The 13,991-nt window shown below is 38.8% G+C and overlaps 1 protein-coding gene across 1 annotated transcript; it reads right to left on the bottom strand.

The window, feature by feature from the left end:
* Positions 1–1,060: 1,060 nt before the first annotated feature.
* On the bottom strand, positions 1,061–13,991 carry LOC137398702 (zinc finger MYND domain-containing protein 19-like). Its single transcript, XM_068084888.1, has 6 exons — positions 13,784–13,991; positions 6,517–6,576; positions 5,196–5,311; positions 2,789–3,008; positions 2,490–2,689; positions 1,061–1,703 (listed from the first exon to the last, which is right to left on the bottom strand). Exons 1-6 carry the CDS (start codon positions 13,841–13,843, stop codon positions 1,469–1,471), a joined length of 891 nt encoding a protein of 296 aa, XP_067940989.1. The 5' UTR covers positions 13,844–13,991; the 3' UTR covers positions 1,061–1,468.

A 13,991-nucleotide genomic window follows, 5' to 3' on the forward strand; every position in this document is an offset into this window, starting at 1 on the left:
ATGTGACTGCACGCATACTAGCACTAATAATTTGTCAACCAAAGTGGATTGTCTTGCATGGCATACAGATACGAACATGATTTTTGTTCACCCTACACTTGAATGCCGGCAGGTTTACTTAATACATGTACTATCAGTTATGGAGTATACCAAGTTGCCGATTCAAATCCAAGATGTAGATGGCAAGAGAACGCTGGAAAACAGAACTGCATAGAAGTCAGGGAAGAAGCCGAAAAAATTAAAGAGTCATATGAACAACCAGCTGCACGAAAGAAATTATGATTGAGATTATTAAGATATGCATCTTAATATGCATCCAACTACGCAAATGCGTACGAAAACACCAGCTAGAAAGTTTACAGATAACAAATCATTGCGTTGTGAATGTTGGCAGCAGAAAGGCTAGAACCATTTATTTCCATCAAGCAAATTATGAAACAACTTTTGCAGAGTAGAGAATCAAAGGAGTGAAGTCTGAGGTTTCATGTTGGTGCTTGTTAGTGGCAATACCAGAGCACTGATTGTTACAGTGGCACAGTAAGCATGGGTGTGTGGTACACCGGCTCTCGGTCACATGGATATTGGGGAGCTAACTCCAAAATGATATTGTACTTTCTATGCTGCTGGATAAAATCGGCGCTTCACGATACAGCAATTTAATCGGTTGATGGCAATTTTTTAAGGCAAACGAGTTGAAAATCAGCCTCATTTAGCGAGTTATCTCCAATCGTATTAACGATATCTGTGATCCTGTAATGGCGATTTATCTAACACATGACCGTTTACAGAGTGAGTGATACTGCAACTAAAACGGAGGCCTTCTGATCCTATACTATATATTGGGCAATATTGAACCATTTTATTTTTGGAAATCGTGATGCTCGAGGTAAGATTTTACTTGGTTGCCCAATCTGCTCGCTTGAGTCTGTCTTAATGCTATGCTACTAGATGAAGGTGAATGATGTGTGCTTGGTGCTTTGACTAAATGCTGTGCTCCAAGGTGATAGCGATAAAATTAACTTTATTTCTAACAAACAAATTCAGCCAATCGGCAGGGAGATTGAAATTGGGCCAACGAACCTCGCTTGCCACAGAAACAGCCAACTAAATAAATTAAGTTAAATTACTACAAACAATGGAGAATTGTAATTAAAATATTAGTAGTAACGTGAAAAACAACATTCGTTTATAATACAAATGAGGAAACACAAAGGCACCTCTTGCCATTCACTGGAAAACAGAAAATAAAATTATTTGGTTAGATTAATAATTTAACTATAAGGTACTAAAATAGAATCTGCATAACAAGTGTTAGTAGTGTGTGAACTACAGTTGTCATAGTGATTAGAAAACTCGCATAACCCATAGGTCAGCGCTGAACAATACAATACTCGGTGGTGGACGATACAACACTCCGCATTGCACGAAACAACACTCTGCTAGCCAATATAAAAAGTTTTACTAGAATCTAGCGATCTAACTCAAAAGCACAGCTATGTGATACTATATTATTGGTCACTGGTAATGAGTAATTGCGTTCAGATTGGCTAGTTAGTCGTTGTTGGGAATTGTCACTCTCTAACTGGATAGAGAGTTTGGGTAGAGTTCTGCAACTATCTGATTGGCTGACGAGATGCTGGACAAGTTGGCACTGCTGCATGTGGAACGGCCAATCTAGCAGCTGGCACTCGCTGCTGCAGTACCTGAAAGGAATTATGCTATTTACGTTAAACGAGAAGTAGAGATCGACGATATGCTCTATCTATAAAATATGCGACAATTCTTGTCTGACAATCAAATAGCCAACAAATTTTAAATGAAACTAAGGATGAGAAACATTTGACGGGGAGTCAAATATTCTGTGTGTGCGGATCTTTTACACCAGAAGAGAACATACAATTGGGAGTTATGATACCTAGGATTATGTGAAAAAAGGACTCCCATTTTACACTAGTAGAGTGAAACACAGCTAATACATTAATCTCGGATGCATTTGGAAGATGTGAAATTCAGGAGCATTTGAAAGAAATGACCCAAGGTATTTTGAACTACTAGAGTGAACTACCCGGCTAATACACTAACCTCAGATGTGTTTGAGAGTTGTGATACCTTGGAGCATACGGAAATGTGATAAGTTACTTTACACTCCAGGGAACTACACCGCTAATACAGTAAGCTCATATGCGTTTAGGAGTTGTGACACCTTGAAGCGTGTGAAAAATGATAAGTTACTTCAAACTCGAGTGAAATACACTGCTAATACACTTACACTAATCTCATATGCGTTTGGGAGTTGTGACACCTTGGAGCATATGAAAAGTGATGTTACTTTAAACTCGAGTGAAATACAATGCTAATGCACTGAGCTCAGATGTGTTTGGGAGTTGCGATACCTTGGAGCATACGAAAAGGTGAACGTGATAAGTTACTTTACACTCGAGTAAAATACACTAATACACTAATCTCATATGCGTTATATAAGTGCCCACCTAACTGCTAGGCAACCACCACAAGAGTCATATTCCAGCCTTTTTCTCTCCAAGTTAGTACACGGCAGATAGTGACATTCGTGGGTCGTTAACACTCCATCAGTCGAGTCTAACAGCTTCCCATATTCATCGAGCTTAGCAGACGGAGGAAGGGGGCTGCACACCGCGCCAGCAACAGAGCTTATGCATTCTGGAACATTCTATAAAATATATTAATTAATAACATACGAGGAGTTCGATAAGTGACACCAGCAAGTATGTGCTGGCTGCTAGGGCAGAAAGGCAGGCGAAATACGTACTGTCCATGTGGTGAGAGATATCAACTGAGTAACACAGGAACTGTAGGTTCTGCAATCAATTTTAGATGCTTGTGTTGTCTCTGTAACTTCTTGTCCATAAAATGGAGTTATCTCCTCAGGGTTAACTAGAGCAAGGTTTTCTTCTCTGTTATCCATAGAGTTACCATTTATGTGTCTCAAAGAGTCGAAGGAAGGAGCGGACTCCGGATGGCAAAGTTTCCTAAAAGAAATGATAGAAATAAAATAGCCAACAGCACCTCAACAAGCCTCTTGTGCAGACCAGGCAAAGTTCCATAGACTTTTCACAAGAACCACAGGCTATGAAGTAATCCTTCACTCGAAAGGAAAGTTCTATGAACAGCAAGTAAGTGTCATTGCATTCATTGCCGAAGCCTCACTGCCTTGGAAGGCAACTGTAACAGGTCAGTAGGAGCTCTTATAACAGTAATTCCATGTACCATGAAGAATGTATGCAGCTTTGCTTCGTATAACATATTAATTGTCAAAGACAAAGCATCGAGTCAGTGCGAGTTCTCAAATTCGACTGGAATACTGAGGGTCTCTTGGTTAACCTTGAAACTATCATTTTCTAGGAATAATTTAATAAAATTATGTTTATCATAATGTGCATTAGAAAATCGACTCTTGTAAGTTTATGAACAGGAGTTGTGTTCTTTCCTGCATGTTGCTCTCACAGACTCTCAGAAAACCTACGGTCATATCAAGACCGATAGACAAATTTCGGTCAATTAGAAATTGTTTCCCTTGCTCTAAAGTTTCCAAATTTAATGTTTGCTAACCACCTCGGCCTTTCAAATTTCATGTTTAAAAAGTTCAGCTTTTTAACAGCTTTTTCAGCTTTTTAACAACAAAAACGTAATCAATCTTCAGTCTCTTGCCGCATTTGGGAGAGAAAACAATGTATAAGGTATCTTGATTACATGTACTAGTTCCCTGGTAGTCTATAGGGGTATCTCTATTATATACACTAGCTCCCTGGTAGGCTAGTGTGCCGTGAGAGATCAGGTGTGCTAAGATAATGCACAAAGAATAAGTATGTTTACAATTATTCAGAAATACCTAAAGGTGGTCGATTAATGCACGTGCAGAGTGTTGGTCTACAAAGTCGAATGCAATGAATTAAGGTCTTGTTAAAATCAATCTCTTATTCTCGGCCCTTATCCTGGCTTTGGAAAAATGAAAAGACACCAATCTTACAATAGTAGATATTTATATTCATTTTACTCTATTTTAGGGATAAAATCTTTTTCATCTTATTCTTTGCAGAATTGACATTACTGTCTAGAAAAAAATTTATAAAAAAAAAAACATTTACAGTTTATAAAAAAACCAATGTAAACTGACATCGAGAATGTATGCTTCCTTTAATTTATTGCGAAATTATCGTAATCATGAGCACTAAACTGAGTGACGAGAAAAAGAGAATAGTTGCCAATACTAACTAATAATGCTACAGCTACTGTAGGGTCATTGAATTAAAGAGTTAAGTCTCGTTTTTCCTGTTTGACGGGCTAAAGGAGTGAGTTCATGAAAACCTTGGAGCAGATTAAGTAATATACATGTATGTACTTCACTGTTCGTATGACGTAAATGTTCTCGGAACGGACTATATGCGTAGTAGAAACATCTGTTGTATTTACATATTGTAAGTCGGACTTAGTCGGCACAGTGGGCTTAGTCTTCTAAGTCGGCACAAACTCAACAATATAGCTGGGGCATTATGGGTCTATTGGTAAGGGAGATAATCATCTAGTTATCTATACATCAAGACTCAGCGAAAACAAGTTGCCTGGCTTTAGAATAAGACAAAGTCATGCAATCATCCTTAAGGCTGGTTCACTCTACATGTATATAGGACAAGAAAAGACAACACGCCATATCGTAGTTGTCTTCTCATCAATTGCTGATCAACTATGTGCGTATTAAACAGATGGCTTGGCCGAGACAGCGCAGATACGGCGGGAAAGATTGCAACCGTCAAACTTTTCTGATGGTTCGTTGAGCATCCATGACAGCCTGTGCAATGTGCAGTGCACCACATCGGCAATGATGATCGGCCGTCACGAATTGCTCAATCTGTATTTTTTCCATGACTGTCACTGCGGGACTAGTATTCCATCAATTTTGTGACAGCATTGTACAATGAGAATACTATACTGTGGACATTTCAATGATGTAAACGCGGATGGGCTTGCGATAATGTAAACATTGTTATAACTTATTACAGACGATCAAAGTATCGTGAGATTAACACCGACATACGAGGTTGTAGCGTTAACTAGCCTTGAGCGATAGTCTGCTAACAGACCAATCAGGCGGCAGGACTGACATCATATACCCACCAACAGACCAATCAAGTTGGAGAACTCACATTATGGACACCTACCATATTATCTCCTGAATTGTTGTGACTTGTCTATCATCATTCTCCGTCTCTTTCATGGGAAATGCCAAAACATGCACAGATGCGCCGCGAGTCTCACATCCTTTCAACAGAGCTGCCTACAAAAAGGAAATTTGACACAACCTTGAACTGACCTTTAAAGCAGGCCAAAACAAGAGTGTGTTTGCATTACCTACTTTTATAGGGTACAAATAGGAGCTAGGAGTAGGGTTTATTAGTACAGGAGCCTATTCATAGGGAGAGATGAGGTACGCTTCGGTGGAGAGGTACGTCTAGGAAGTGAACGCATAATATTCAAATTATAATCACATTTCCAAAACAAATTCATGACTTTGTTTAGGTAGTTCTTATGCAAAAGCCTCGATGCCACTATGAAAACTGGCCAAATATCTTCATCGCTGCTCGAGGCGTATAACACATGTTTTCGGTAAATCATAAAATGGCTATTATTTGGTAGATCTTGCAAGTTTTTTTTGATAGTAATGACCATGCCAACTATTTGTCAGTAAAAGTAGACAACTCCAAGTTCATGGGTAAGTATAAGCGTGAACAATGACTGATTAGATCTCTCAGCTAATGACAGATTATATTTACATATAACCAGCAAGGTAGGCTCAGTGAATTTAAGGCAGCATTGGCAACCTAGAGGTAGACTTGGCTATCTAGTAGATGGTTTACAATGAGAATGTGTTCAGTTGTAATGATACATTAGGATTCATGGATCTTATGCTATCTGTTGATACAGATTGACCAAAAAGCAAAGATATCTGCAGAGAAGTGATCGCTTCCATGCAATAAATGGGATGTGTTGACTTTAAAAGTAGCTACCAATGGCAGGGCATATCTACAGCTGACAATGGCAGAGCATATCTACAGCTGACAATGGCAGGGCATATCTACAGCTGACAATGGCAGGGCGTATCTGCAGCTGACAATGGCAGGGCATATCTACAGCTACCAGTGGCAAGGCATATCTGCAGCTACCAATAGCAGGGCATATCTGCAGCTGACAATGGCAGGGCATATCTACAGCTACCAATGGCAGGGCATATCTACAGCTACCAATGGCAGGGCATATCTGCAGCTGACAATGGCAGGGCATATCTACAGCTGACAATGGCAGGGCATATCTACAGCTGACAATGGCATGCGTTAGCTAGCTATTGTCAGTTGGTACGCATGAGAGTTTGTTGTTTAGAGGTTATAATGTGTAAACATTATTGTTTGTCTTCAGTATTGATGACAAACTAGCATACAATGTAGCAATTGGATTCTTGAATCTCCGGTGCATTGTTAAACTAACCCTCAGTGTGTATTCCTTTCCGACCTCCTTGTACATCTCATCGAGCATACAGAACTTGATCTACAACATACCTAACGGTGGATGAACATGCCATGTTTGTTTGTCCTGACCTTTCTAATGGGTATAATCCAACAGAACTACAATAGACTTACATATGGAGAGCTCTGGGAATAGAGTGACTAGCTATTGCAACGTTATAGTATGGTGATCATTTATGATAGTTAGTCGAGACCTACATATTATGTAGGTCATCTCGACTAACCATCATTATCACATCATCCATAGTGTAAATAGACCTCTCACTTTCATAATTGACCAATTAAACTGTAATTTGGTCACACCTGGCTAAAGGATTGAGAGACAGCGAAGCAAACCTAAAAAATAGCCTGTCTTTCCTGAATATTTCAACCTTGGTACTGTTTATTAGGACCTAAGGCTATTAAGCTAAAGTAATATTTGGACATATGTGGCCAGCAGCGCAGCTGTAGTCAAAAGCCCTCGGCAGAACTTGAGCAGAGAACGATTTAGGAAAGATGTGCGAGGACAAAGGGCAGGGGTGGAAGAGTATTGATGAGCTGAGAGCAGCGTCGGATCAATATGAAATTACAGCGCATCTTCAGGCATGGCAGTGAATTAGTCGTAGGCCAAACATAGCATGGGATATTATAACATCAGAGCAAAGCCACCCCTAGGATGAAATTGAAGGTTTGGTTAGCTAGCGCTGAATGTGTTCCGGAATATGTTCAGCGCTCGCTAACATGACAGAGCCTAGTCATACACAGGTTGATATTGAAGGCTTGGTTAGCCGGTGCTGAATGTGTTCAGGAGTGTTCCGGAACATGTTCAGCGCTGGCTAACATGACAGAGCCTAGCCATACACAGGTTGATATTGAAGGCTTGGTTAGCCAGTGCTGAACGTGTTCCGGAACGGCTCACTTGAGTTGACATATGAGAACAAGAATGGCCAACTAGTCTAGCACCACACAGTTTCACCCGACTATTCTAGCTTTTGTTTGCCACTCTGGTCGTTTGCTGGAGATCTATCAACTGCGTTACCTAAATGAATATAATTTGTTGTAGAGGTGGCAGCGCGGGTGTGCCGAGTGATGACTCAAATCACACAAAACAACCTGTCACTATGTAGACCATAGATAGGGGGACTGGCTGTCAATGCTGGTAAGGGAATGCCAGGCGGCACCAACTTGAGTTCTGCTGGTAGAACTACTCTAGAAGTTCTGCTGGTAGAGGGACACTGTCTTACTAGCAAGGGTTGTAAACCACAAAAATTATTATAGCGAAGGATGAGTCAGCTCATTTGAAAGGTTTCATGTCACGGGAACTAGTTCCAAAGCAGAGTTGTTTCCCCACAGAGTCGAGAGTTTAAGATTGTCAAATTTGGACAAACTCCCCCCACACTGAATTGTCGAGATATATATATATATATAAATATATATATATATCTATATATGACAATTATTATTTACAGGAATAAATATGTGTATCACTTCACTTCCTTCTAGAACTAGTTTATACCACTCGACTTGCCATACAATATTAAATATGCACAAAATTTCAGTAGATTTTATGAGAGAGTCCCGGTATTTTTTATCGTTTGCTAGTTTGATGTTGGAGTTGATCTGGCTGCCAGGATGTTTCAAGATTCGAAATATGACAAACCTTCAACACAGCTAAAGCGCACAGACCAAGCGAAAGTAGGATTATTCCGCCTATAGTTGCAAAAAGACTGACGGAATAAAGAGGCGCGACGCTGCAACACGAATGCAAATATAAAATAATATGAACTATAGCAATGAGCTAGCGATATCATTGCAATAGCTCATTGCTATTTGCTTGAACATTCCTACCGTGATCTAGTTTTGTCGATTTCAATCTTAAACCATAACTGCCACGAACAACTTTTATCGTATTTACTAGGTAAATCAGACATGCTGATTCCGATTTTGTAATCAAAATAAAGATTAGGCCACTAACTTTCAGAGTAATAAAGGATTTTTTATAGCGTTTTAATATCGGTCTCGAAAACAACACGATCGGCATAACAAGCTCCGCCCATAAATACTTGACGTAACCTAGCTTTTTAGGAACAGAAGTTACGTAAAGATGTTTAGACCGATTTAGAATAATAGAGATGGGTGTTTTAAAATCTATTAATATCTAAATCCAGCTTTAAAAATAATATCAGTTTTTTCTGAAATATAGATAAGCTATTCAGCATTGCGTATTTAAAAAGCGCGATAACAACGCTAGCTCGTGATAAAACCGCGCTTTTTGAGCTCCTTTTTCTCGGCGTCCAGCCCATTTAAACGTCATGTAACAAGCTGCGAGCAATTTTAAATAGTTTATATCCCTTTCATAAAAAACTGAAATTATTTTACAGGCTGGATTTCGACAATAATGGGTTTTAAGACACCCATCTCTATTATTTTAAATCGGACTAAACTTTCCTAACTTCCGTTTCTGAAAAAGCTAGGTTTCGTCACATATTTATGGGCGGAGCTTGTAATGCCGATTGTGTTGTTTTCGAAACGGATATTGAAACGCTTTAAAAAAGCCTAAATGACTTTGAAGGTTAGTGGACTAATCTTTATTTTGAGTACAAAATCGGAATCAGCGTGTCTGATTTACCTAGTAAATACAATAAAAGTTGTTCGTGACAGTTATGGTTTAAAATATCATGGCAGTAAGATCACTTCAAACATCAACAATAATCGAAAATGATAAAAACATCGATATTTTTGGATAAAGCCTACTAGATGCTTGGTATGTTCATCTTTCACAGATGAAAAAATGTATCAACCGGTCGAATTCAGGGAATTGCTCACGCCTAGACCAAGAACCACCTCAAGCTCTCAGAGAAAAGCCAAGCTAACAAGTTGTTACTGTAATTTAAGGCATTAGATTGGCAACTAACATTTACTGCACAGCTTGCTAACGGCTGATACAAACATTAGGGTGTCAATAATGCAAGCTGTGACATTTCAAGGATGCTGGTAGCCCATCTATGCCTAAAATACTGCTTGCTGTACTGCTATCTCGTCAAACCCATCAGCTGCCCTTCACATGGTAACACAAGACACGCCAGTTCTTCCTTCACTCTAGGGCGAGTCATAATGGGTTGACTGCATCAGCCACCTTATTCCAAGCTGCCGAGATACGTAGCATTGACATGGTGTCTCATGTGGTTCACATAAGTCAAAACTATATATACAGATCGTAGAGTTTTAGAGCGCTGTCTCAACAGCGAGGGAGTCGTAAAACTATTTGTCATGTCAGGTTACGCTTGCATATGAACAACCGAATCTAGTTGTTGAAGATAAACTAACAAATCTTTTGTAGATTTTAACACAAATTATCTGTATTTTTCTATCATTTGCGATCGTTTTTAATGTTTGAGATGATCTGATTACCAAGATGTTTCAAGATTTTAAAACCGACGAAACTTGGTCGCAATTAAAATAATCAGATGCTCGGAAATGTGACTATGACGTCTATGATTGCAAAGAGACTGACAGAATAGAGGGGTGTAATGCGTTAACTTGACCGCAAGAAACTATATCAACTGTCGCAACCATAACGACTAGTGACATCATTTGGCAGGTATTTTTCTTCCGAGCATTCTAATCACAGTAAAAGTTTTGATTTTAATCTTGAAACATTCTGGCAATCGGACGACCTCAAACATAAAAAACAATCGCAAATGATGGAAAAATGCCGAGACTGTGTCAGATGAGATAAAGAATTTTTTTTTTGTAAGTTCACCATTAAGATCAGCACTAGGATTCAATGCTATGGGAGTATACTACTGTTATGTAATTATATTATGAGGACATGGTGCGGGACTCGCACGCATGCAGGTAACATCTATTACAAGTACTTACATTGTCTTGCATCAACGTACTTTTAGGGGTTGTTTAACATACCTGACAAGATTGCAACTAGAGCTATAATGATTTGATAAAAATATGTTTATTATAACGTGCATTGAAGCGTCTGTGTAAGTTTATGACCAGGAGTTGGGTTCTCTATAAATTATTCTAACAGATGTTGAGGATACAAACTACTATCACTGTACGACAACCTGTCACAGCGCTGTCAGTCGCAAGTCGTGCCATTTGCCAGACTGTCGTCTTGAAGTTTGCATGACTTTTCTAACCACCTCTACCCTCATTTAGTACTCAAAGTTTACTTTTTAAAACATCAAAATCTCAATCAGTCTTTCGTAGATTTAACCCAGGCTAGAAACTAAAGACAGGCCTTCATGTTGGAGCTAAGGCTATCATTACATGTAACATGATCTGGCCTGTGGTCGCGTGCAGCCTAGTCTATGAGGACAATTATATACCAATTTGCATGAATATTGCATGTTTTGAGAAGATAAGTTGTGAGCATTGGTCTCTAGAGGGTTTCAGGCTGCAGCGTGCCAATAATCTGCATACATCTACCTCAGAGATCAATACTAAAGCATTTATAATACTCATACAGGGTGCAGAATTGTTAATGAATGTCTATCACTGCGTCTTTTTAGCTCATCCTCCAATTATAGATCAATAACTTGAGATGGGCGGCAGTGTGCCACCCAGCTTGCACACCCAACTGTTTCATATTGCCATGAGCTTCTTAAAAATAAACCTGCCGATTTTGGACTAAAATACATCAGCATTTATCACTTTTTGACAGTAGTTTGTATCACACAGTATTATGTATCGCCGATTAAAGGTAAGGCCACACGAGACAAAATTCTCACGAAATCGACGAAATTTGGACGAAACGATTCGTACGAATTGACATTTGGACGAATTCGTCCATCGTTGGTTGCGCACGATGAACGAATCCTGAATTGGACGAAACGTCAGAAATTCCTACGAATCGTTGTTTGATTGGTCGGTTGAAAAGGTTAGTTGAATGTTGAAGGTCGTTTTCTTTGGCGCATATCCAGAAAGATTGAAACGGAATCGGCTTCAATTTATCACCACGTTCTGATTGGCTAGTTGAAAGTTAGTTTCGTACGAATCCGTGGTGGGGAAACTCCGTGTGGCAGGTCAGAAATTTCGTACGAATGGAATTTCCCAGATTAGTTGAAATTACACGATACGTGTGGCCCTACCTTTACTATAATCAGTAAATGTATTATTGTATATACACAGGCTGTTTTATTCTACATAATGTAATTTTTGTAGAATGCACTATGAACATACAAGACTTCATATTTCGTATTATTTGAATAGGGGTGGATAGCAGAGTCTACTACAAGAATCGGGTTCAAGACTATAACTTTAGGTATGGACACCCCTCCCGCATTAGCCTGAGAATTTCAGAGAATTATGAGCTTGCTTACTTATTTTAACAGCAGAAAAACCAGATTTCCACGGAATGTGCAATCACAGACCGAATCGTCATCCTAAATCGGAGGCGTTTGAATTATCCTGCTCTCACTTCCCACAACATTCTGTGAATTACATGGCAGCATAATGAAATTTTAGAAGTTGGTGAATGTAGCCAATTTGTTGCAGGGCATATTGTAGCCAACTGCAGCCGTATCTACATCGATGTAGCTTCACACCTACACATGTGCAGTAGCGACATCACACCTATCCAAGCGCAGCAGTAGCATCACACCTACGGAAAAACTGTTAAAACAGGACAGGACTACCAACACGAAGCTACGCTAGTGATGTTTGCACTTAGGTTCAAGTGTGTTGTAATCAAGATACAATGCAAACACGGCAATGTTTAAATGATAACACTCATGATCATAAATACAACGCTTATAACCCATTGTGGCATATCACACTGTTTATACTGCGTAGATAGGGAGTGTGCTTTGCGTGACATTGCTATGCTCCTAGCTCTACACTTTTTTTAAATATTAAACAAAGTGAATTTAGGTGAACACAGCACTGACTTGACTAAAGGTTTTCATTATATTCCCATCAAAGCCATTTCACCCAAGCCTCAGCTTTTTTTAACAAGACGGAAGTGTGACGCAGGTTATCAGCTCTCAGTTTCAAGTCGCAACTTTTGAGTACGAGTTTCATCACAGCCACCTTAGTTGTATGTCGCTAGAATTGAATTTGAAATTTTCAAACGAAACTAATGAATAATTTTACAATTTTTCAAATAGTTAGACCCAAACTGAAAAACTCAAGTTAAGATATCTTGAATATTCACATGCTCGTGTAGTTTTCTGCAACACTTCGAATACACAATCTTTCATGGCATGTTTTCCTGAACAGTAAGGAGGGTTTCTTTTAAAGATGTACCAGTTGTGCATCTGTAGCTCATATCTGCATCTACAGCTGTGTGTACCACCTTTTTCCTATGTACATGTGAATAGCTTCAAATACAACTGAAACATTTGAGATTGCTATGTTCCTCCAGATAAGGGCAATTATACAGATTCCATAAAGCTATTTGCATATAGCAGTGTGCATGTATTCTTGCTATAAAGCAACAATTTGGGATGACAAGCATTTGTACATGTAAATCTCTTTTGTTAGATTAATGTTCATCTCAAAATGCAAGAAAAAATGCTGTTCATCTATTAAAAGACCTATAGACAAATTAAAATGTTTCAGCAGTAGTAAATTAGAATAGAATTTTACAACTCAAATTAGAAATTATAGCATCTGTGTGAAGGTTAAAAACCTTCACAAGTTTTAGTCAAAAGTTCAATAAAAACTGTCACGTGACTAAAACCAACTTGTCACCAACCTACATACATTTCATGCCAAACTACCATTCTTTCAAATTTCCTATTTCTAAGGACATGAAAGAAATCTTGCATTAACGAGCATGATTGTTGATAAGTAGTAAATTTAACGAAAGCCCTAAAAAGCCATCAACAGTTAAAGTTAAAATAAAGTCCTTAGATCACCGTAGGTAGAAGTGGAGACCACAGACTCGTACAAGTGTCAACTAAAATATTCGCATATATCTGGTTGTTGTCGTTAGACACATTATCGCTCGAACTAGTTAAATTCTTTTGTAGACCTTACAAATAACTCGGGCTCAACATTGTTACTAACACGAGGCAGTTGTATGTGCAATATGCTTTCCAGCGTGAGTCATCCACAAAACTAACTAGTTGAACGAATCTAATGCTAATAAAAAAACACTGCCGAGGATGGCCCCGTGGTAAAAAAACGATTTACTGCGAGAGTGGCCTGAAGCAGTCGGTGCTCAAATATACATTGAACACTATTTTTATTGTATATAATAATATAAGTAACAAAGTTACAAAACTTACCTTGCCTGCTGCTCTTCCAACATTAATCAAGCAGTAACGATCTTCTTGAACGATGTGCATGGTTGAAAATGAACTATTTTGGCACCAATACTAAAAGTATGCCCTTTTTATGTAATACTTTTTTTCAAATCGCTGCGATTCTAAACTTTTCAAAGATTTCTGTACGGTACCCGACAAATACGTTCGTTGGGCTTATATACAAAAAGCC

This window comes from Watersipora subatra, chromosome 6 (assembly GCF_963576615.1).
Source record: "Watersipora subatra chromosome 6, tzWatSuba1.1, whole genome shotgun sequence".
Classification (NCBI taxonomy): Eukaryota; Metazoa; Bryozoa; class Gymnolaemata; order Cheilostomatida; family Watersiporidae; genus Watersipora; species Watersipora subatra.

Bases quoted from the DNA above. Each gene is read 5' to 3' on its own strand.
- LOC137398702 (XM_068084888.1), bottom strand. From the start codon at position 13,843: ATGCACATCGTTCAAGAAGATCGTTACTGCTTGATTAATGTTGGAAGA. The intron at 6,577-13,783 runs GTAAGTTTTGTA...GGTATGTTGTAG, and splicing joins TTGGAAGAGCAGCAGGCAAG to ATCAAGTTCTGTATGCTCGA. The intron at 5,312-6,516 runs GTTAGTTTAACA...TCCTTTTTGTAG, and splicing joins GAAAGGAATACACACTGAGG to GCAGCTCTGTTGAAAGGATG.